The sequence below is a fragment of the Panicum virgatum genome, chromosome 5N (genome assembly GCF_016808335.1).
Source record: "Panicum virgatum strain AP13 chromosome 5N, P.virgatum_v5, whole genome shotgun sequence".
NCBI classification, from domain to species: Eukaryota; Viridiplantae; Streptophyta; class Magnoliopsida; order Poales; family Poaceae; genus Panicum; species Panicum virgatum.
In genome coordinates, this window is record NC_053149.1 from 8,325,717 (window position 1) to 8,350,057 (window position 24,341).

General features: G+C 44.0%; 5 protein-coding genes across 9 annotated transcripts; 2 read left to right on the forward strand and 3 right to left on the reverse strand.

Annotated features, from left to right (window-relative positions):
• Positions 1 to 144: 144 nt before the first annotated feature.
• LOC120673145 (cytochrome P450 89A2-like) lies at positions 145 to 2,065 on the forward strand. Its single transcript, XM_039953854.1, has one exon. The coding sequence runs from the start codon at positions 322 to 324 to the stop codon at positions 1,945 to 1,947; it is 1,626 nt and encodes a 541-aa protein (XP_039809788.1). The 5' UTR covers positions 145 to 321; the 3' UTR covers positions 1,948 to 2,065.
• On the reverse strand, positions 2,054 to 5,936 carry LOC120673146 (sulfoquinovosyl transferase SQD2-like). Its single transcript, XM_039953855.1, has 11 exons — positions 5,534 to 5,936; positions 4,998 to 5,064; positions 4,793 to 4,863; positions 4,153 to 4,270; positions 3,989 to 4,062; positions 3,846 to 3,901; positions 3,664 to 3,747; positions 3,472 to 3,559; positions 3,272 to 3,349; positions 3,058 to 3,114; positions 2,054 to 2,867 (listed from the first exon to the last, which is right to left on the reverse strand). Exons 1-11 carry the CDS (start codon positions 5,647 to 5,649, stop codon positions 2,363 to 2,365), a joined length of 1,314 nt encoding a protein of 437 aa, XP_039809789.1. The 5' UTR covers positions 5,650 to 5,936; the 3' UTR covers positions 2,054 to 2,362.
• A 3,038-nt stretch (positions 5,937 to 8,974) lies between these two features.
• On the reverse strand, positions 8,975 to 11,261 carry LOC120673147 (EKC/KEOPS complex subunit TPRKB-like). 2 transcript variants are annotated; one of them, XM_039953858.1, is made up of 6 exons: positions 11,076 to 11,261; positions 10,854 to 10,920; positions 10,618 to 10,740; positions 10,443 to 10,526; positions 9,440 to 9,526; positions 8,975 to 9,341 (listed from the first exon to the last, which is right to left on the reverse strand). In XM_039953858.1, exons 1-6 carry the CDS (start codon positions 11,144 to 11,146, stop codon positions 9,255 to 9,257), a joined length of 519 nt encoding a protein of 172 aa, XP_039809792.1. In that variant the 5' UTR covers positions 11,147 to 11,261; the 3' UTR covers positions 8,975 to 9,254. The 2 variants fall into 2 exon arrangements, with proteins under 2 accessions (XP_039809792.1, XP_039809791.1); XM_039953857.1 differs by having other exon boundaries at positions 9,440 to 9,568.
• On the forward strand, positions 11,142 to 15,592 carry LOC120673142 (probable zinc metalloprotease EGY2, chloroplastic). 4 transcript variants are annotated; one of them, XM_039953848.1, is made up of 13 exons: positions 11,142 to 11,584; positions 11,672 to 11,741; positions 11,949 to 12,044; positions 12,235 to 12,327; positions 12,418 to 12,471; positions 12,682 to 12,789; positions 13,042 to 13,116; positions 13,209 to 13,314; positions 13,394 to 13,487; positions 13,917 to 14,070; positions 14,413 to 14,620; positions 14,778 to 14,938; positions 15,051 to 15,592. In XM_039953848.1, the coding sequence occupies exons 1-13, from the start codon at positions 11,160 to 11,162 to the stop codon at positions 15,309 to 15,311; spliced, it is 1,905 nt and encodes a 634-aa protein (XP_039809782.1). In that variant the 5' UTR covers positions 11,142 to 11,159; the 3' UTR covers positions 15,312 to 15,592. The 4 variants fall into 4 exon arrangements, with proteins under 4 accessions (XP_039809782.1, XP_039809784.1, XP_039809783.1 ...); XM_039953850.1 differs by having other exon boundaries at positions 12,421 to 12,471; XM_039953849.1 differs by having other exon boundaries at positions 12,238 to 12,327.
• Positions 15,593 to 15,777: 185 nt separating this feature from the next.
• LOC120673144 (polycystic kidney disease protein 1-like 3) lies at positions 15,778 to 20,658 on the reverse strand. The gene is made up of 5 exons (XM_039953853.1): positions 20,112 to 20,658; positions 19,880 to 19,988; positions 18,043 to 18,157; positions 16,386 to 17,537; positions 15,778 to 16,296 (listed from the first exon to the last, which is right to left on the reverse strand). The coding sequence occupies exons 1-5, from the start codon at positions 20,284 to 20,286 to the stop codon at positions 16,054 to 16,056; spliced, it is 1,794 nt and encodes a 597-aa protein (XP_039809787.1). The 5' UTR covers positions 20,287 to 20,658; the 3' UTR covers positions 15,778 to 16,053.
• Between the last annotated feature and the right edge of the window lie 3,683 nt (positions 20,659 to 24,341).

Here is a 24,341-nt window from a genome sequence, read left to right on the forward strand (position 1 = left end):
GAATCAGTTAGATTCCTTGTTCATTCTGATGACGGTTTTGGATGAACCGCATGTACTAGGGCCTAGGGGGATGCTTATCCCAAAGCCACTACAGCTAAATTTCAGTTTCAGACTGAGCTTTCCTAATCCTTATTAATACATATTTGTCTGCTTTGGCCAATGCAACTTGCCATCACATTGCAGTTCACGACATCTGGATGGTGCCAATATTTTTACAGGATCAAAGAAACTGCATATTGCAGCTCAGTTCTTTAAAACAAAAGATCATGCCACTTGAGCTGAAGATGAGCTGATCCTGCTGGTGCGCATCGGCAGCCGGCCATGGAGCTCGTAGGCTTGACCTCGGACACCTCGACGATCCCCCTCCTCTGCTGCCTCATCACCCTGTTCGTCTCGCTCCTTTTCTTCATTCGCTGCCGCCGTGGCCCCAGCGACGACTCAGCAGCGGTCAACGGTAAGGCCCGGCTCCCGCCAGGCCCGCCGGCGCTGGTCTTCCTGGCCAAGTTCTTGGCGCTGCGGCGATCCATCTTCGACCTGGCCCCGCTGCTGCGCGACCTGCACGCGCGCCACGGGCCCGTCATCTCCGTCCGCCTCTTCGGCACGCTCGTCTTCGTCGCCGACCGCCGCCTCGCGCACCGCGCCCTCGTCCGCGACGGCGCCACCTTCGCCGACCGCCCGCCGCTCGTCGACCCGGACCCGCTCTTCAGCGCCGGCGACATCAACACCGCGCCCTACGGGCCCTACTGGCGCCTCGTCCGCCGCAACCTCGCCGCCGACGCGCTGCACCGCGCCCGCGTCGGCCTCTTCGCGCCGGCGAGGCGGTGGGCGTGCGACTCGCTCGTCGCCGGCCTCCTCCGCGCCGCGCGCGGCCAAGGAGATGGGCCGTCCTCGGAGGAGACGGGCGCCGTCACGGTCAGGCCGCTCCTACGGCGCGCCATGTTCGAGCTGCTCGCGTACATGTGCTTCGGCGCGCGGCTCGGCCAGGGCGAGCTCGACGAGATCGAGGCGCTGGAGCGGCACGTGCTCGCCTCCTTCACCTCCTTCCCCGTCTTCGCCTTCCTCCCGCCGCTCACCAAGAGGCTCTTCCGCAAGCGGTGGGCGGCGCACGTGGCCGTGCGAAGGAGGCTGGACGAGCTATTCATCCCGCTGATCCACGCCGCGCGCCGGCGCGGCGACGCCGACGAGGACCGCCCGCCGTGCTACGCCGAGTCCCTCCTCGCGCTGCGGGTGGCCGACGAGGGCGACCGGCCGCTGACGGACGCCGAGATGGTCAGCCTCTGCTCCGAGTTCCTCAACGCCGGGACGGACACGACGGTGACCCTGGTGGAGTGGATCATGGCCGAGCTGGTGAACAACCCCGACGTCCAAGCCAAGGTGTACGAGGAGGTGACCGGAGGCAACCCCGAGCTCGACGTCGCCGGCAACCTCCAGGCGCTCCCGTACCTGAGGGCCGTCGTGCTCGAGGGCCTGCGGCTGCACCCGCCGGCCCACTTCCTCATCCCTCACGGCATGCGGAGCGACGCGGAGATCGGCGGCTACACGGTGCCTAAAGGCGCGGAGGTGAACTTCATGGTGGCGGAGATCGGCCGCGACGAGGCGGTGTGGACGGCCGCGCGCGAGTTCCGGCCGGAGCGATTCCTGGACGGCGGCGAGGGGCGCGGCGTGGACATCACGGGGAGCAGGGAGATCAGGATGATGCCTTTCGGCGCCGGCAGGAGGATGTGCCCCGGGTACGCGCTGGGCACGCACCACGCCGAGTACTTCGTGGCGAGGATGGTGAGCGAGCTCCAGTGGCTGCCGGGGGCCGATGGGGAGGCCGTCGACATGGCGGAGACCGTGGATTTCACCACCGTCATGAAGCATCCGCTCCGAGCTCGCATCATACCAAGAAATCAAACCAATACTTGCTCACTAGAAGAACAAAGCTCTACAGAGGGAAATTTATAGACCTGTATCGATGGCATGCTATTTGCTTTCATCTTGTAAATAAAAATGTATTCGACAAAACACAATGAACTGTTTGTTAATCATCATCTAAGAAAAAGCAATCAGCTGCTATACCGCACAACAGTATCCTCATGCATTGATGGCGTGATCCTGATCTGTACATGTGCAGTACAATCTACAATGTCCATCAAGACAGCACATTTCTGATTTTGGCTTTGCTACTACACAAACACAACACACATGAAATCGATGGCCATGCCACACCAATCACAGTCCAAGCTACTCCGATCTCCATAAAAAGCGATGAACTATCTCACCTATCGGCACTGCACTATAGGTATCAGAAATTTACAAGGAATGCATATGCATCTGTCCTCCCGTCCATGTCTGGATCATGGCTGCAAGAGGGGAGGCATCAGCACTGTGTGATGCGGCGGACATCCGGCCCCGGCAGGAACATCTGCGCCAGCCACTGCAGCGGCTGCACCATATCCGCACGCTTCTTCCGCCAGTACCAGATGGCGGCATTGTAGAACTCGTTGCGGATCGTCTTCGACGCCGCCCGCCAGTCGCATTTCTCCATCTCGGACCTGGCTGTCCTCGCCATGTTGTCTCTGAACTCCCTGTTCGTCAGCAGCAGCCGGACTTTGCCCACGCAGTCGTCCAGGTCGCCCGGGGTGAAGAGGAAGCTGGTCTTGCCCTCCTGATCTTCTGGGATTATGTCGGGGATCCCACCAGCACGGGCTGCGACGACAGGGACTCCCGATGACATGGACTCAAGGACCACTTGGCCGAGCGTTTCAGACTCTGATGGCATGATGAAAACGTCACCACTGGCGTATGCCTGAGAGAGCTCATCGCCTTGCATCATTCCGGTGAACACTGCTGGCATTCCCTCAAACATATTCTCTAGCTCCGTCCTGTGAGTAATTGTAGAAAACATATCAACAAATTTGTCTTAAAACCTCACCTATGTAAATTAGCTCAAAAACTGAGGTTCAGAGCCAGTTACGGCATGAGTAGCACGCATGCTGACTGAGGTTGAGACGCATGAACTGGACAAAAAACGTCAGAGAGGAATAAAAGCAACAGATTTCGCATTGGTTATACCTGTATGGTCCATCTCCGATAAATGCAATTCTTATTCCAGGCAACCTATCCATTACCCTGATCAATCATAACAAAAATTAGTTCCAAGTAGTAACCAATGAATATGATGCAAGGCAAAAGAGAATAAATGTTGTATTTTCCAGTTTACTCAGATGCATCATGTTTGTTAACAATCAAATATAAAAGAAAAAAGCAAATTAAGACGATAGCTTACATCTTCACAAAATCCAAATTTTTCTCACGCCCAAAACGTCCGACGTGAATTATGAGTGGTTTGTCAGGCTCCCCATCACTGAAAGAATACATCATATGAACATAAGCATCAACAATTTATATCGATCTGATGTATATACAACATTCAGGAAGAAATGCTCGTTTCAAACAAGTTCAGGAAGAAATGATAAAGGGGATCACCTTAGCCTAATCCGCATCTCGTGACTGCGAAATCTGGGATGGAAGCTTGCAGAATCAACACCTTTGTTCCAAAGGCGTATTCTGTTAGCTGGATTAGGAGGGAAAGCACATTGTTAACAACATAAGATGAGAAGGAATCAGGGAATACAGACATGTGAACACCAAACATGACTTGTACTGACAGCGACCAACCTGATATAACCTGAGCAGTTTCAAAATCCTTGCTGATAGCAGCAGATGGTACCAGGGTTAAATCAGCAGCTCTGTGAAGGAATCCTATTTGAGAATAACAGGACCAAATCAGTGTTCTTTTCACATACTGACATACAGGCTGGCTCAGGAAAGCAGAGGTGACGTGGGACTAGAATGCTTACTTATGACTTGCCACATGGGCTCGACAAGCCAGCTAAATGTATATCTCGGTATGTATCTGCGTGCAAAAAACATAAATATGATTCAGCGGACATGCAAAACCTGGACCTCTGTTTGTATGCAGTAAAATTCATGGTTAGCTTACACTGGGACATGAGTGTGATAGGACATGACTAGGGGCACGCTGAGAAGCTTAGCAATAGCAAGAGCCCCAAAAACCTGAAAGAGAAATGTAACTTTAGTCATATTCAGCGACAAATAATTGTAAAGGCTCAATAATAAATGATTTGATTCTCGAAATAAAGCTACCATAATTCCAGGTGAAGATGCATGAATAATGTCAGGTTTGAACTTTGCAACCTCCGAAATGATCCTAGGACTGAGTGCCAGCGAAAGCGGAACTTTTCCATACATGGGACATGGGAAGCTGCCAAGGATGAGAACACATCTGTAAGCATAAGGTTCTGCCACTAAAAGGCATTACAGATCATGTATTCAATAAAAAAGAATACAATCCTTCCAACCTAACCAGCATGGCAGCATGATTGAGTATCATTGTTCAATAACTCAACAAGTTCAGGTTTGTTTTTTTTGACATAATTTATTGTGTAACCAATAGGTGAGTTATTGTACTTGTACCTGTCGTCACTTATTAGTTCAGTTATAACTAACTGAATATGTCCAAAACCACACAACCTGAATGCAGTAGTATAAAAAATGGTCCCCAAGCATATATACTTTTCAGGAAAAGCATAGCCTACAAATGCTCCATGCTTTGGACTAATTCAGTAATTCTCCACTTCAAATAGATGCTAATGTTTCTTATTTAGCTTTGTTAGGTGTTCCTGTTTCATTTTTTTGAACAACAGCAAGAATAACTCAGTCTCCATAGCTTAATTGCTAATGATATTTAAGAGAGAAGTTCATACAAACATCCTCAAAAGCTAACCTCCATGAGCCAATAACCTTGGCACCATGAAATTCTTCGGGAACCCCTTCATGGTTGGTCACAACAATGACCTGCACAATGCATAACAAAACCAAATTAAGCTACAAGCACTAACCTTCTATCCTTAACCCTTCTGATTTTGTCCTGAAAACAATGACTTGAAAAGCACTGCCTCCACCAAATGGCAAGAAAAGCAAAACCGTACCTCATCTCCCATTTCACGCAAGTGTTTGATGAAGTTCTGGAACCGGTTCTTATACCCAGAGATATAGCTGCAGATATGAAAGATGCAGAGTTAGTTCCAATAGTGAGAACATTTTAATGAAAATTCAGCCTAAATGCCTAAGTGGAGTATTTAACAAAATCACAAATTTCTTTGATAAGCACTACAACTGATTTTGTATTGCCATTCACTGAGGTTTCCTTCGCCGTTCTCGATGAATCCCACTAAGCTCAATTAATTTGCTTCTTAGTCGACATTAAATTAAATGAAATCCTAATCCACTAAAAAACTGCCTTCACGAACCCCAAGAAAGATCCAAACTTTTTCCCCCAAACCAAGAGAGCTAGCACCAGCGCTTACTCAAAGCGAAATCTTTCAGCGTTTCTGGAAACAATCTCATGGATCCAGCCAATAATGTGCAGAGGGTCAAGAACCACCCCCTATATAATGATGTAACCCAACCAAGAAAATCAAATACTGTAGTAACAGAGCAGAGTCCGGCGAGGGGAGGACTTTACGCGAACGGCGACGGCTCGACGAAGAGCGCCACGCGGCGCGGGCGCGCGGCCTCGTCCAGGAGCAGTGGCGGCGCCTCCTCCAGGTCCTCCTTGATCTCCTTCCCGCCAACCGCCATTGCTCCCGCCGCCAGCACCTGAGGAGACCAAGAACAGAGCGGGAATCCTTCGGTTTGCGCAAGCGTGCACGGCCCAGCTGCGTAACGATGCGTCCGGGCGTGGGACTGTGGGAGAGGGCGAGCTGGCCGTTGCGTATATAAGCGGCAGAAGGAGTGAAAACGAAGACGACAGGTTTGGGTTGGAATTCCGGGGATATTCCATCGGCGGAGGGGAATATTGGAGGGAACCGGCGGGGCTGGGAACTTTGCGAGGCATATGCTCTCCGCTGCAAGATCTCATCTCCTCCTCGCCTTGATGAGCGAGTGGTTTCCGGCGGCCAAATTGCAATTTTTTTTACAATAGTTGTGGGGGCACGGAGGATCAGGTGATCTTTGAGCTCTTGGACACACAATCTTCAGTGATGTGCAAGTGTGCAGCTGAAATTGTACCTGGTTTAATACTGCCACATTTCTAAATATAGGGACCGGAGTGCCTCACTTTTGGGAAAAATCTTGGAAACTTTTATCTGTTGTAGGAAGGGAAAGATAAGGTCAGCGCTACTCCTGTGCAACGGCCAACAGCAACAAACTCTGTCCCGCATGCAAATGTGAGGCTGCTAGTGAAGCCTGCCTGTGAATATCGGTAGAGAAAAAATATGTTTAATCCGAAACAAAAGATGTACGAACTCAATACAAGGCTGGATGAGAGGTTAGATTACAGAATGATAAGTTTAACAGCGTTTAAAAGCTACTACCTTCGTGCTAGGAGCAGCTTCAAGATACTTTTTTTATATTTTTTCTCGTTGTTAGAAGTAGAGATTTTGATGAAAAAAGTCTATCTATTCTCTAGAGCATCTCTAGCAGATTACCCACTCTCTCCCCAATACTCAAATCTATTCTTTTTGTAATGGAAGGTGCTCCAGCAAATTACCAATTTCATCCCAAATACTAAAAAAATTTGGTGATCGCCATAACACACCTCGCTCTTACTCAAATGTAGGGGAATTCCTCCCGACCCTATCCTTTGAGTATCCGCTACAGCATTTGCTACAAAAAAATATTATTAGTGACCAAGAGAGAAATATATAGAGTATGAGAGATAAGTAATCTGATGGAGATGCTCTAAATGGTTATTCAAATGTGAGCATCCTACATTCTGCATTTCTATCTAGCTAAAGATAGATAACAAAAATAGCTTTATGGAGTGTACACAAAATATAAAAAAGTTGTTAAATAGTCAAAAACATATAGAAAATATTTTTTATGCAGAAGACTTTCAATGATAATTTAGACAGTAAAATTTAAAAAGACTCTTGGAAATGCTTAAATATTATAAACTCCCATATTTTTGGAGGGAGTCAATATAAGTAGAGGGAGTCAATATAAGGACCGGAGGTTTTGCCAAAAGCCATCATGGTGAAATCGAAACAAGGTTATATAGACAATTTCGATACTCATCAAAATAAAGGCAGGGGATAAGAATACTGAAATAGAAATTAATAGTTAATTATTTACTATTTGATATGTACTAGTATCTTGCAAATTAAACATTCTTCAAACTTCTCAATAATAGTTCCCAGGCGCTGTATCAACCAAGATGTCCAAGAATGCACAACTTCCAACTAGACAGGAGCTACAGTGGATAAAAACTGATGTAAGAAATTATTTTCAGACATAATGCTTCTACAAGAACGCGTTTACCCCTCAAAAAAAAAACAAGAACGCGTTTTTATTTAGTCATCATGGTCGAGGGCTCATCATCATTAGTCTTTTTTATGGTCCCAAGAGAAGAATCTTGCTAAAAATGTTTCATTTGTGCGGCTTGCGTATGTTGATGAGGGTATATTCCCAGGATATCATGGATGCCAAGTAGTAGTAAAATACTTCTATGTCCTACAAATAAATTGTCCCCTACAAGAAAACCAAGTCAGCAGCAGAAAGGAAGTTTGCTTGCAGTTCTGCACTTTGTAATTTGCAAGCTTGGATTCTATAGTCTATCGCCAGGTTCGAAGTGGTGAGCGAAATGGTAACGTGAAATGAAAAAAAAACGAATTATTACTGGACAGAATGCGATTTTTTGAAGAAAATTAACGAAGGAATAGTACGGCATATCCTTATGTATCGTAACGAGATTTGACGTCATGTAGCATGGCATCTAACCAATCTTACAACTGTACGATACAACCATACCTCTTTATAATGTATCCAAGAACATCAAGGCACACAAACTTCATCAAAAAGACAAAACGAAACCTTAAAAAAAAACGTTCTAAAAGTACAATTGAGTAGGCCGAATGTCCTTAACAGAAGGGCCCGTTTGTTGTTGGCCCAGTCTGTGACAAAAGAAAAACGCCACTTATCCTTATGACGCGGTACACCAAACAATCTGACTCCGATCATTCAAAAAAGAAGTCTGATTCGGATGAAAGAGATCGTCGCCTGTGTGTGCAGTTTGAATCTTGGTGGGTAATTAAGATTGCACGCTATTTCAGCCGAACATTTGGTTTCCTAGTCGTCTTTGGGTGCAGTTTGTCCTCGATCTGGAGGTTTATCACGTTGCTGTCAGTCTTCTATTTTTTTTTAAATCCAAGACTTGATTTTGATTGTAGCAACAAGTGCAGCATGAACCGTACGCTACCACTTGTTAAAGTTATGTGGTCGTCAATCCGTCATCACTTGTACAAGTAAATTTCTTTAATCACGAAGCACGGTCCATGGCCATGCTCGGATCCATCCACATATCGCTATGTTCTCTAGCTAAAAATACAAGAAAACGACCCAGAACGATGTCAGCAGGATGCAAGTGGATCGAAATTGGGTCGACCCAACCCATCCATCAAATTTTATTTTAAAGTTTTGGATTACCCTAACTCATAACAACGCTGACACATGGGTCAACCAAAAAACACCAAAGTTATACACGATCGCCATGCTTTGCTGCGTCGGAGTTGGAATCCATATATAACAAATAGTACTATGTATCTAGAAAAGTTAAAATAATTTATAATTTCAAATGGAGGAAGTATATCGGAGATGGTTCGGGGTCATTGTGAAATTAGATTCAAATAATCTAACTTTTACCACAGTTACGGTCCATGTTGTCCACAGTTGCCATGCTGTCCATGCTGATCTGCAGTAGCCGTCACTCTAATGACAAGCCATGGCGCCTGTCTGCTTGCGGACTTGCCTTGATACATCCAGTTGCGGATCAACATCTGTCCTTTATGCTGTTCCACGACACCTTGTCTCCAAGTAGATGCTGCGCCACAACGGGAGGCCTACGTGTGCTTCCGATACTAGTTTCCATTTAAGCGTCATCAAATTCACAACAGGTACGTCTCAAAAAGAAAGCCACAAGAGGCAGAGAACAAATACACAACTTTTGCTTGCTGGCAGCACAGTTTACAGGGAGGAGGAGGAAACAACAGAACGACATGCTTACAGGTTGCTTTCAGGAATGTGGATAAAATGGCATTGCAGATATCCAATTTTAGCTGTGCAGTCATACATGTGATTGAGAGCTGACACCTTCTCGTTTCTCCAAACTAAATTAGCTTATGAATGCCAAGGCGCAGATATCGAGCTCAAACTTCGGTGCTGGGATCATCAAAATAATCATTGAGGCCTCAGAGAGCATCTCGAGCAGCAATCCTGCATACAATTGCGTCGGGCAGTGTAGATATCAATAGTTCTTGGGGAGGAATCTTGTAATGCTGCAAGTAGAAGATCAGACCAATATGATCTCAGTTAGAATGTATAGTTGTTGTAAGGACCATACGCTCAATAAGATACGATCAAGTTCGTAACAAACCTTTAGGATATGTGGCTGGTTTGCTCTACTTTCCAGTTTTCCTAAATCGATCTCGGTGCCACTGATGAGTTTCTCCACTGCTTTCATCTGCCATGATGTGATAGTAACTTCAGTAATTATTCGTCCATTCAGAAGGATAATAACTCACCGATAAATGCACAAGAAAAAAAACTGACATGGAACTAAGGGAGGCTACAGTGATCAGAGAGCACTACACGGTACAAACTGTACACTATGCTGTTTGATTCGTTTACATACCATTTACAGAAAATTTTTAGTGATATGAATTGAATGGGTGTGGGCCATGTGCTACTCCAGCAGTCCAGCTCTTCAAGAAAGAGCTTGCAGCTAGATTCTGCAGTTCTGCTTTGTAGTTCTGCTACTAACAGGATAGGTAATTTCAGCATTATTATGAATAAATCTCTCTGAGGAAAAAGTAAGCCAACATGTTTATACTGTACTGATTTGATTTTTGTTATTTCCATTTTGTAGAGTATAGGGAAAACTCCTTACAACATTCTAGTTTGCCGAAAAATGTCTGTGTTGCAGCTATGGTAACAGTTGGTACTTGGTAACAAGAACTTTAATGACAATGAAGTTTGAAGTTCATTGAAAACTTTCAAGTCAACACCGGAAGCATGGGGTTTCTGGAGGAAGAAATATTAAACATGGTTCAAACTCCAAACACTTGCCTGTTTTACATTTTACAGAGTTACATCAACTAGCAGCACATGAGAATTTAATTTGTGATTTCTCATTTAAGCAGGGTGATAGACATTGCAAGTCCATCCATGTAAATCTAATTTGGGGTAAAGCCTGAACACTGGAGTAATTAACACTTCAACTACGGTCCAATTTGCCAGCACAAGTATATGAACAGGTTTGTCTCATGATTGGGTACAGCTTACAACAGGCTCTAAATTCCAAATTATCATAGCAGCATGTGACTGATCGGTTTGCAAAACATAATTCAGTAAGTCAAGAGTTTCATCCTAAATCATACCTCCTCGTTTGAAGCATCAAAACGAGCTGCAAGGATGTACGTCGTGTCATCAGAGATCCCGCATCGTTTCAGGGATTCCGTAATCTGTAACCAATAATCCCCAACAAATCGTCAAGATACTGCATTGGACCAACTTCACAATGCAAAAGCAAGAAAAAGCTGCTAGATGAATCACATGCTTGGACCCGGAGTAGTTGTAGACGAGCTCAGAGTGCAGAGTCCTTGTGGTCAGTGACTCCCTCGCCTTCGACAGCAGCGCCTTGTGCGCCGCTGCAAGAACAGGGAACACATCCGGCACCTATCATTGGTCAGAAAGAGATAAAGAGCACGCCTCGAACTTCTTGATTCATAAACTCCGACTAGGAAATTGGTGAGGTTGAACACAACCGAAGTAAGTAGATGGTAACGCACCAGTGATGCGTTGAGGAACGCGACCTCCGGTTCCAGCTTCCCTGACTGCATCAAGTCGAGCAGCACCCTGAGATGTTCAACACCAGAGATCTTCAGCGAGTTCGTAACCGCACATTTCACCCATAACAAAAGTAAGAACTCGGCACGGCTGATGGTTACGGCGAGACAAGTGACGACGAAAGAGGACAAGTGGAACGGGGAGCGGCAGAAGCGTGTCCGTACCGGCTGTTGGAGACGTCGGAGTAGAGGGCGAGGGAGACGCTGCGGCCTCCGGCCACCGGGAAGCTCTTCATCCCGCTCGCGGCGATGGGGAGCGAGTGGTCTCTTCCTGCTCCGGCGGGCGGCGGCGGAGCCGCAACCCTATTCCTCTCGTCGCGTTCTGCGGCGAACGGGGCGACTACCGAGAATGCCCCTGTCGACGGGCAAAACTACGTGAGTGGCCATGCTTCGAGATTCGTGCGGCGTGAAATCCTCGCCGCACAAAAGAATTTCGATTTCCCTCCGACGAGGGATGAGATAAGGCCGCGCCGCGCGCGCTCTCCTCTCCTCCACTCCCACCACCGCCTGCCCGCCATGAGTTCCTCGCCGCCGTCGCGGCCATCCGCCGCGGCGTACGGGTGCTCCCACCGCTTCCTGCTCGCGTCGACCACTGTTCCGGTGAGGAGCGGGTGCTCCGAGCGCGCACGAAGCCTCACGGTTGCGCTCCGCTGCCTCCCGATTGCCGGGCACAGGTCCGCTGCTTTTCGTAGTGTTGCGTGGGAGCGGGGAACCTTCAGCTGAGCTAGGCTAATTAGTTTGTTTCCAATCCATTTGTGAAGGCTGAGGAGTCGAAGGGTTGCGTGCCAAGCGTTGACGGAGACCGATCCCGAAGGCAATGGCGACGATGAGGTGCATACTAGCTTTTCCATCAGCAGGCACATATGAGCATTGAGCAATGTATCACATTTTTATTGTAGCATACTGAGGCTCAGATTTTCAACCTCCGTTTAGTTTTACTAAGAGCAAAGAAGCTCCTCTTGATAAAATCTAGAGTCACTGATGAAGTCAAAATCTTGCAGCAATTTAGGGATTAATATTTTTTGCCTTTCTTTCTAGGAGAAAGAAGTGTTTGGAGATGATGCTTCATCACCTTCGGCTGATAGTGTTGCAGAAGTAAATGGGCCTGCAGAAAGTGACTCTAATATAGACAATGTAAGCTTCTTACTTGCATTTGGTCAAGTTAATTCTGTGCTATGCATAACAGCAAAAGTAGGTTTCCCTTGTGTGCTGGGACTCAGTTGCCCTGTACTTAAAGTAGTGCAGTAACTTCCCTTTTACCTTTTAGACCTTGCTATGAACGTGTAACTGAACTATAATATTTAGCTTTCCCATGACTCACCAGAAGAAAGATGAAACCACGAATGCAGAACTGCTGAGCTCCAGCGATGCAGTTCAGAACATTGATGGAGATGCCACTACTACCAATCATACGCAGGTATGCTTTAAATTTATGCCCACCAACTTAATGTCTTATTGGACATTTTAGAATATAATCATGGCATATCTATTAATCTGTTAAACATAGGAGAATGTGGAAGTTGTTGAAGTCGCTAGCGGCTCTCCATTGCCTGGAATGAAGGTAATTATTTTAGTTGTTCTACATGTTGATCAGTTGAGTGGGAGATGAAATTGAAAGATGGTTCCTGCTTCCTTACTTCACCATTATCTCAATAGTAGTCAATGTGAATAGATAAAATACATGATTTTATTTTGCCATTTCATATCTCTGAACTCCGCGGCACGGGGCGGTGCTGATAGTCTTTTTTTTTTTACAACGAATGATCTTCAGCAACAGCTTGATGACGCTGAAAGGATTCCTAAAGCTACAATAGACATCCTGAAGGATCAAGTTTTTGGGTTTGACACATTTTTTGTGACAAGTCAGGAGCCTTATGAGGTGAATAGCTGGGATCTTATGGTTTTCCTTCTGTATGAATCGGAGTTTATAGATAGTTTTTTATCCAATTGTGTTTATAGAACTCCATTTGCAGTTTAACACTCAATTGATGCATGCTGTTACTAGCAGGCCTGCTCTTGGACTAAGATCACTCTTACAGAATATGCCGATGCTTTTAATGTAATTGTGTATTTTATTTATACTCCGATTTGGAATTACTAAATGTTATTTACCTTCACGTGTTTGCATAAGGGTGGAGTATTGTTCAAAGGGAATTTGCGTGGTAAACCTGCCAAGAGTTACGAGAAAATCACAAATCGGCTAGAGGTAATCAGATGCTTGCAAAGCTGGCCCTCAGAAGTCTGTGCTTCTCGAAATCTGTTAGTATCTTAATGATGTTGACTCCTTGTTATCGACAGAACAAATTTGGTGGTCAATATAAGCTTTTTCTTCTCATTAACCCAGAGGATGAGAAGCCAGTTGCAGTAGTTATACCCAGACAGACATTACAGCCTGAAACTACCGGTAACAAAAATTTATTCCAACCTTCAATGCAATTGGTAGTTCTTAGAGGGGCCTAATATTTTACTTTAAAAATGTTCAGCTGTCCCAGAATGGTTTGCTGCGGCATCATTTGGATTAGTTACCATCTTCACTTTGCTGCTTCGGAATGTACCTGTTCTGCAGGACAATTTGCTGTACGAGGTTCCTCTTCCATTTGACCACTTTCCATCATTGTATATTATTTTAGATTGTTCGTTTTTATTTTCCAAATAAATTAAGGTGACCACTTTCCTTATGTCTCTAGCTTGCATCATCGTTGACTTGCTACAAATGCTTAGTCTTATGTGGGGCCAAATAGTGCACCCCTCCTGACACTATGCAGGATGCTAAAGCTTGTGCTCTGTATTGGCTTGTTAATACATGTGACTATATTTTGCATTTCATTAGTTCTGTATTCTGATTCATGTGAATAATTGTATGCTTTTACTGCCATGTCTTTAGCCACAGATTTCTGTGAGTTCCCCTGTTTGAAGGAATACATATATTTCCCAAATACCTTGTCATATAACTCAAAACATTTATCTTTGACAATTGACACCTGCTCATAAGTCTTTATCTTCCAGATCAACGTTCGACAACCTTGAACTGTTAAAGGATGGATTATCTGGTGCCCTGGTAACCGGGCTAATAATAGGGGTTCATGAAATTGGGCATATCCTTGCTGCCAAGGAAAGTGGAATCAAGCTTGGGGTACCATATTTTGTTCCTAGCTGGCAGGTAAAGAGATTGCTTGTCTACAAAATCTTTTATGAAACTTGTCTACAAGACTACAACTTGAGGAATAAATCATCTAATGTAACACAAATTAGTTCCATCTTTAAAAGTGAATGCTTCATGAAATTACTAGAAATAAATTGAGAGCTTTGCTGAACCTTTTGAGTTTAGCTTTGTTTCAGAGTTATTATTGATATTAAAGCAATGTTTAATCTTGAGTGTGCTTTTCTGCACAGACCAGAGCTTTGGCCATGAATATAACATCCATTTTTGCTTTGTTACTTTGTCATGTAGCTTGGTACTGTCTCCTGCCATAACGAGTTTTGTGTTATTCTATTATTGTAGATAGGATCTTTCGGTGCCATTACCAGGATTGTCAACATTGTCCGCAACCGTGAGGACCTATTGAAGCTAGCAGCCGCTGGACCACTGGCAGGGTTCTCCCTTGGATTTATTCTTTTGTTGTTGGGTTTCTTCTTACCTCCAAGTGATGGCCTTGGCCTTGTGATAGATCCAACTGTCTTTCATGAGTCATTTCTTGTTGGTGGTCTTGGTAGGCATTTACTCACAATTCTTAATTCTTAAGCTCATAGCTACTCAAGAAATTAGTACTTGCCTGCACTCCACTTATATTAGACTGTGCACATAAGCAGCTTTTAGTTGAAGTATGCATAATATTTTGTTAAAAGGTCAATCTTTCCTTGGTACAGCAAAGCTTCTTCTTGGGGATTCTCTGAAAGAAGGAACCCAGCTATCAATAAACCCACTTGTTTTATGGGCGTGGGCTGGTCTACTGATCAATGCTATCAATAGCATTCCTGCTGGAGAGCTTGATGGTGGGCGAATAGCACTTGCAATGTGGGGAAGAAAGGTTGTTGCTATTAAAAGCATTTCCTCCTTACTTGTAGGCTTGTATCTGAGAAGGGCTTATATTTTAGCTCATCATTGGCACTTCTAACAACCCAAACTTGAAATTGTACTAGGTATCGTCTCGACTCAGCAGCCTCACCATTGGACTGCTCGGAATCGCAGCTCTCTTCAATGACGTGGCCTTCTACTGGGTGGTGCTGATCTTCTTCCTGCAGAGAGGCCCAATCGCTCCTCTCTCCGAGGAAATAACAGACCCTGAAAACAACAACATCGGCATCGGCATTGCTATTTTGCTCTTTGGGCTTCTGGTCTGCCTGCCCTACCCATTCCCCTTTGACCCATCACAATTGACCGATATCAATTTTGACTTGTGAAAAAAAAGGGAAAAAAATAGACGCACCTCACCGGCTTCTCATCCCCCTACTGTATCTCTGAGATGTAACCTAGCTCGGTATTCTGTTAACTGTTGTGCCATCTTTGCTCCATTGCTCCTGTAGTAGCAAATAAAATCAGAAGCAGGAGCCTTTGACCCTTTGTTGTGGTAGCTTGTGTCGATTGGTCATAGTAGAACAGTATAAGAGTCCGTTATTTTGGCTGTAACTGTCATCTGTCCAGGGTATGATGTTATTGGATTCATGCGCGAAGTTCTGCATCATTTTGGCTATGTGCAGACCTGGAAAGGCCATGGCCGTTAAAGTTTTTCATTGATACTACTCATTCTGTTATAACTGAGCAGGCAGCCACAAAATTCCGTAGGGCATACAAAACAGTTTCAACCAGTGGGCATGTTCCACTACCAGGGTGAAATCATGAAGCACAATGCATATCCAAGATGGTACAGTGCTCAAGAAATTTATCACATAAAGGACACTTTCAATAGCATATAAAGGTCCGGGTTGAAATTGCACATGGAGCAGCGCATGACAGGACACACAAATGAACTGGATATAAATATTGGACATTCAAAGAACCTACATATAACAGTAAACAGAATAATAAGGCTCGTTGGAAACTCCAATCGTCTTGGAGAAGATCTTCTACCCTGCCGCTCTAAATATTCTGTATCCAAATAATTCCATCAGAATCATGCCTTTATGTTTTTTTCAAATAACTGAATCACCGTCCATAGGGTCCTGCTCTATCGCTGCACAACTCATCATCAATATCAATACTATCCAGGCACATCAGGTTGTTGTTGACGCTTGGCTCCGAGCTGGCATTGCTGCTTGTTGCAAGAGGTGAGTCTGAAACACTCATTGGTCTGCTCCTTGTGGATCCTGATCGCGCGCTATGAACAGATGATGCTGGGATGCTTGTCATAAGAGGCCGTAAATTGTTTGGAATGCTGCGCCTTATATCCTGTAAAAAATATAAATTACACCTCCAGTTCAATTCATTGAATATAGAAAATATTGTTATTAACTAAACCGGGGGAAAGTAAAACATACCATATGCCTTAGTGCCATATCCAATGATTTTTTTGACAATGTCCTACCAAAGCCCGAGCTATCTGGAGAATTTGACGATTTACCAGATATACTGTTGAGACTGGATCTTTGATCATCATGCTTTGGAGGAACTAGCCTTCTCATGTGCACAACCCTTTCAACCATCTTATTACCCATTTGAACTGGGTTCACAGTGTCACCTCCATTGAGATGTGATCTTCTCACTGCCGGCATGGAGCTCCCTGAAGGCACGCTGCCACTCAAAGTCCTTCCTCTGGACGGAGAGCAAGACTGCCGTCTTGGTCGAGCAGCTGGCCCACTCTCAACAGAGGAAGACCTTGAACTAAGTGCCCCAGGTCTGCCCCGGGTGGCAGAGGTTGGTCTTTCTGGTAACGATGTCCTAAGGTTTGGAGGCGCATCAAGAGAGAAGCCAGGCATTTCAGATGGTTTCCATGGTCTTGATTTGACAGTAGGTGAGCTGCCTCTTGAAGGTGTATGCACTGTCGTTTTTGCTGGGGAAGAACCTTTGGGCATTGTGGAACCTGATTTGGAGATTGAGGACGATCTAACTGGTGCGGCCAAGTTACCATGTTGGGCTGAAATTGAAGACGGTCTAACTGGTGCAGCCAAGTTACCATGTTGGGCTGAAGGGACAGAAGGTCGTCTTGTTGGGGTTGATGCCCTTGATGTAGGCTTGCTTTGTGCTGGTATGGAGGGCCTGGATGAAGGTGTTGTCGACCTGGTAGCAGGTATTGATGATCTTGAAGTAGGTGTTGATGACCTACTAGCAGGTGCAGATGCTCTGCCTGTAGGAGCTGGATTCCTGCTAGCAGGACCAGCTGCCCTGCTTGAAGGGGTGGTTGACCTGGCTGAAGGAAGTGTTGACCTTGAAGTTGGTGTTGATGATCTTGGGGCAGAAACTCCAGTTTTTGCAGGTACAGTTGCACGGGCAGTAGGGGTCGAAGGTCTTGAACCTTTGGAATTAGCTGCCAATGCAGGGCGTCCAGTTGGTGTTGAAGGCCTTGATGAATTAGAAGTAAGCCCTCCAGATGATGATGGTCGACGGGTTGTAGCAGCTGAGTTCAAGCTGTTTGATGATTCTGTTCTTAATGGGAGGTTGGTTCTTGATGGAGGATCTTGGTGATTGGCCAACTGAAATAACAAATTATGAGAAGATATAATCATATAACAGGAAGTAACATGAAGTAGTAGTTAGTATACTTATGGAAAGTAGGTACCAACATGATATAGGATTCAATGCTTAACCTTCCAAATAAAAGACTTTTTAGACATAAGTTACCAACATGATATAGGATTCATTGCTTAACCTTCCAAATAAAAGACTTTTTAGACAAGAGAGGCCACCATAAAAGCACGCTTCATGTCAGATAGGAGTACACGACAAACAAAAATAAAAATGGTATCGTTGCAGTTAATGTTATGGTAGGCCCAGCAGACGATGGGTCATCTTTCGGGAGTTTGCCTGTCATACGGAATCTGAAATAACTTAAAAGTACCCTGTTATGTTACTCTCTAGAAAGTATCGTTTCATATCCACGAAGAGGTGAAATTTTGAGAATTCAGGCACGCTGCTTAGAAGTATTGCTTGCAATAACATGTACTCCTCAGAACCAAAGTGCAGCTTATGTTCAAATACCCTTGATTTTAAGGCAGTTGGACGAGTCTTTGGCGTTCCAACTTGGCTCACTGGGGACCTTTTTGACTCAACATCCAGAGATGGGAAAAGTGGAGTTCCTGGTGGTGTCAGAAGCCTGAAAGTAAACAACTTTATTGTGAGACAATTGTACAATAACTTCAAAACTGCAGATCAGAAGTCGCCTCCAATAAAATTTAGGATGCAGCAGAATGAACTTGAATTGGATGTCGAGAATACAAAAGTATCAAAGATATGTGGAGTACCACCTGAGCCTAAAATGAGATAGGAGATTATTAAAATGGTGTTTGGTAAACATAGCATAAGAGTGATATCAATATATAGTGACGAGAATAATAAGGTATCACTTTACTGATCCAGAGACACAGTCACGTCCCAGAATAATTAAATATCCTGTATATATAGTCTGATATTGTACACTCTGGATGGAATAAATAATTATACAGCTGAGATCTGACTCAGCACAAACACAAAACCATTTAATCAGTTACTTTAACTCACTTCCCCACCTGCTTAGATTAACTTCACCCTACCCGCTTAGATTAACTTCATCCTAACCAAATCAGGTAACTAACCCAGCACTTCTACAAACCACACAAGAACAAAAAAGAAAACATCCCGTGAATTTGTCACATAGTCCACCTGCCCCCTACCAACCACACATCAAATCCAATAATCAAACTCTTGAAAAAAAAAATTGTCTTCATGTGTTAACATGGCCACCTATAATTTAAATACTAAGAAATCTATACCCTATCAACTAGAAAAAATATTAAACCAACACAAAGTAATATGTGTCATTATCCCCAAGTCATCAAAGTTTCTCACATCTGCTAATAGAACCTACAGTGACGACAGATATTTAGCATGCAAGTTAACCAGCACCAACTAAATACATTTCAAATCAGCTACGGCCAAGATATGTAGCCCATAGGCCATATGATTTAAGGCATCCGATGTCGAAATGTGTCCAATACAGAACTATTGCATCTACAGCAAAAGCACCAAATTCACAGGAAACGTGGCTAGCTAGAGGCACGTTAGCTAGCTAACCAACCAGAAAGCAAAGAGAAGGAACAAAGCCAATTGAAACAATGAAACTTAATTGATTCATAACTCCAGAAACAGATAGCACAACTTTATGCGCGCGCATTAACTAGGCAAGCAATGGAAGAAAGAAGCAGGCAACCAGGGATGACAAGAGATCCAACTGTTACCTCCAACAACCACCATGACCCAACCTTCCAAGCAACAACAGCTGAATTCTAACTAACATCACTAAATTTTCATAAAAGACAGACTTTATGGTACACTGTCAACAATTTAAGAGACAAATGCACGAGCAGATTGAGCAGTATGAAACCAAAGGAAAAAAATTAGAGAAAAATTGGAGCTTGGCACTACGATAATCACCATTCAGCTGAAGAATGATGCATCAGATGAGATCAGCTAGAAGGCTAGAACCAAAGACACTCAACTTGAAATTTCTCAGCCACTAAAGGTCACAGTTTTCTATTTCCCGTGGGTGCAACACAAGTACACAACATAGCCGATTTGCATTCAGCAAGAAGGATGGGAAATCAAGATGAACCCGCACCAAAAATAACACATCTAAAGCCCCCACAAAGCTCCCAGACTTGCACTTTAAACTATAATAAAACCGAAGAAAACTGAAGCTCACAAAATGCTACACTCAGAATAAGCTAGAAGCATCCTCGCAGCAATGGTTATGATGCCCGCAGCGAAAACACCGAAATTTAGAATTTACTACTGTAGCTAATACCAGTAAAAGTCCGGGAGGCCGGGACTAAGCACTCACCAGTCGTAATCGTTCTTGTCGCCGGCGTCCGCATTGAGGAAGTCGTCCGCTCCGCCCGGCGCCCTCCTGAATCCGCCACCGGCCACCTTGTACGCCGCCGGCTTGGGTTCTACGAACCCACGGAATCAGAAGCTCAAAACAGAGTAAGCTAGGGTTTCCGTTAAAACAGGACTAAAATTGCCAAGAAACGGCCGCGGGAGGCCCGAAGAAGAGGCCGAAACGAAGCTCTCACCGGCGGGTGGCGGCGGGTCGAGCTGCAGCATCCCGTCCCCCGCCGCGGCGCCGCGCTCCTTCTCGCGGCGGCGCATCTCGAGGAAGAGCGCGAGCTCCTCATCCTTCTCCTTGATGACGGCGCCTAGAGTCCGCCCCCTGGCCTCGCCGTCCGCCATGCCCGCCCGGCGCTGCATCGGCGTCAGTGCCCCAGCGCTGCCGGCGGCGGCATTAGGGTCCCGGCGGGCGAGATCTGTCGCGGCGGGCGGTGCAGCGGCGGAGTGAGGAGCAGCAGTGGGAGTGAAGCAAACGGAAGCTGGGACTGGGAGGGTGGTGGTGGTGGTGTGGTGGTGGATGGGGATGGCGCCCGTGTCCCTGTCTCGTGGTGGTGGCCTGTGCGCCTAGCCTGGGGCGGGACTGCTATGATGCCCCTGGCCTTGCTTCCAGCTCAGGATTGGGGATGGCAATGGAGATTGGAGGAGGATGGACGGAGCTGTGAAGAGGAAGGAAGGGGGATTGCGGTTTGAAATTGAATTGGGTGGAATTTTGAACTGCGGATGGGAGATTTGGGGGAGGACTGCTGTCTGTCTCTGTCTATGCGCGCTCTTTGTTTCTTTATATGCCGCGCGTTGCTGCGGGATTTCTTAAATTTAACGTAAAATTTGAAAATAGAAAAATTAAGATGATTGCATAACAACATTCACATAAAAAAATCGATGGAAACTTAAATAGATGGCCCTAATGGATATTGATGTAGCATTTGATATAATAGATTCCTATATGATGTGGATAACTTGCATGTTAAGAGAAATAGAGTTAATAACTTTAATAGGTGTCATCTATATAGGCTATATAGTTGATATGAATTTTACTTGCATGTTATTTTTTATCAAGATCTAATAGAAATCGATAAACTAACGTCAATAGAATATTTGATCACATTATAAATGAATAGGTGCTCAAAAAAATAGAGTATGTATATGAGTCTTTACGTTAATAGATTAAAGATTAAAAGTATTGTAAAAATAGAGTATGTATATGAATTATGTTAATAGATTAAAGATTAAAAGTATTGCACATAGTAGAGATCATATGGATATTTTCTTGTTTATTGAATCTCGTAAAAAATGATAAGCTAAAAGAAGAAACACCAATAGAATATTTGATCACATTATAGAAGAATATGTGATGAAAAAATAGTGTATGTATATGATTTTATTTTAGTTAATTAAATATTAAAAGTATTGCATATTGTAGAGATGACATGAACATTTTTTTGTAATTAATAAGGTAGTTGAAAGTTAGTGGGACACTTAGTGGAGAATGATGTGGACATCTTGCATGAAAAGAGAAATAGTTAGTGGGTGCTATCTATATAGGATATATAGATTCAGCATCTATATAGGATATATAGATTCAGCGTGACCATATACGCATAAAATGCTACGAGTACATGCGTAAATGGACACGGCTAAGCTTTCGGTAAGCAAACCGTTTCATCACAATCATAAAAGATGAAGGCTTTTTCATTCAGCTCTAAAAGGTTAGCGTTCATCGGCTCCTTATGGTAGTTGTTTGGATAGATTTATGTTTTTGGGCAAACAAACTACTAGTGTTCTTCTGTCGTTTTCTAGGCTAGTGATGGGCAAACCTTTGTCGCTCACCCCAATAATTTGGCGGGGCTATCATTAGCGCAATCTAAGTAATACCAAGTTTCTTCATAGTATATTGGAGTTTTATGGAAGTTATGTGCTGAGTTATTTTCCCTCACCACAAGAGATAATAAAATTGCATGACATATATAGGCGTCAATGTTAAAGGCATAGGTCAAACGGACATAGCCGTGCTTTTTGTGTGCAAACTGTTCTATAATCATATGGAGTAAGGGATTATTTGAATTTACCCCGAGCCTACTTGGATGGATATTTGGATTGATACTAGTTTGGCGTGACCATTCTATCTTTCTCCTACCGATACAAGGGTAAACTGTTATTTTCGCATCGGAAAAGTTGGCAGAACTATTAGTGAAAAATCCAAACATTTTAGTCAAGTTTATCGAATTTCTTACATTTAGGGGCATACGGAGCGGTAGATAGATGCATGATAAGGCAAACGCAATATGCCAAAAATTGTCCGAGTGTGGTAGAAGAAAATATTTTATTTTTAGGAAGAAACCCTAGCTGATTCTCTAAATTGGTGAATTTACATGTGATTTCTAAGAGTGCATCCCTTTCTTTATGAGATGAGGTGGCCAACAATATTGTGTTGTAATCGAATCATACAAATTACAGCGTATATTCATGTGTTCTTTCATTTTGTTGGAATATGGATGGATTGGACAATTAAGAATTTCTATTTATTCAATAAACTATATGCAAATGGTGGTTAGAACTGCTGAAATTGTGAACAACGGCAGCAAGAACGCAATGATCTTGATCCAACCAACAACTAATTAATGGTTTTCCAGTCCCAGCTAGCAAGAACTACTCCCTCTGTTCCAAATTAGGGCACGTACAACGGGTCGTCGAGACCCGGCGACATGCAAGGAATTTTTGCGTTTAGCCCCCCCCCCCGACCTGCAATAACTGCCGAGCCGTCGTCTCGTTCGTCTACGAGCCATGGCCCGTGCTCCGAGGCGCGGCGACGAGGAAGGCGGCCATTGTACAGAGCGCTGCGGGGAGAAGACGAGGGCATGGATCCGCTGCGCACGCGGAGGTGTTTCCGATTCACGCCAAAGGTTCGCGCCATCCGCGACTTGTTCCTCTCCGGCCTCTGCCTCCGACCTCCCCGTGCTTGGTGGCTGCAAGATCTGGGATTCCCATCACAGTGAGGCTCGGATGGACCAAGGATGGACTATGGAGGTAGCTGCAGAGGTTGCGGCGCCGGGGGAGCAAGGAATCGACCAGAGGTGAGGTGTGGGTCTGCAATTTTGGCCGGCTGCAGTGGAGCTTCGTGGCTTCAACCGTGAGGAGAAAATACGGGAGTTGGTTGGAGGAGGAAGAAGGGGGAGTTGGTTGGTGAAGGAGAAAGAAGTGTAGGGGGTTTTTGATAAAAGATTTGGGTTTAAGTGTGAAGGTGGAAAAATTCTGGGGGTTTCAATGATAGATTCGAGGACCTATTCGTGAGAAAAGGTTTTGCTCATGAATGTTGAAAAAGTTTTAGGGTTCCAGTTGTAAAAGTATTTTTTCTTTTTCGTTATTGTTTTAGAATTAATTGATGTGAACTTTTAAAAATCATAGAAAAATGCTAAAATGACAAATCCAACTGTTCTAGACTCTATGTGAACAGATTTACACATTCATGCCATTTGTTCACATAGTTAGTGTATGTTTTGGCTGGGAATAAAATCAAAAATAAAAGGTTGCCATCATGAAATGCTAATTCTCAAGATCAGAAGTTAATTAGCCTAATTCTATTTGTTTAACACTAGAGGTGTTAGAGAAACTCGGCCATCATGAATATTTGAATATATGTATATTATACATGGTTATTTTAAGAGTCATACAAAATATTTGAATGTATTATGTATTATCTCATGTATGCAACAAAATAGCTACAAAGATTAATATGCACTAGATCACCATGAGTTTGCGCGTCAAAGAATGAATTAATCACCTTGCAGACAGCTAAACAGACAGCTCATTGTACAAGCTGTCTGTTTAGTTGTCTGTTTGTGATAAAAAGATAGCAACCGTCTGCACTGTTGTACATGCCCTTATAAGTCATTCCAAGAATCTTGGAGAGTCAAATCATCTCAAGGTTTGACCAAAATTATAGAGAGAAACACAAAGATTTATGACATCAAATAGGTATACTATAAAAATATAGCTAACAAAGAATCTAATGATACTTAATTGGTATCATAAATGTTACTCCCTCCGTTCCAAATTATAAGTTATAACAAGAATCTTGGAAAGTCAAACCATCTCAAGATTTGACCAAAATTATAGAGAGAAACACAAAGAATTATAACATCAAATAGGTATACTATGAAAATATAACTAATAAAAGAACATAATGATACTTAATTGGTATCATAAATGTTATTATCTTGTTATATAATTTTGGTCAAACTTGAAAAACTTTGACTTTCCAAGATTCTTAGAATGACTTATAATTTGGAGCGGAGGGAGTATTATCTTTTTATATAAATTTGATCAAACTTGAAAAACTTTGACTCTCCAAGATTCTTGGAATGACTTATAATTTGAAATGGATGGAGTATGCCATATTTTGTACTAACTCATTTCCT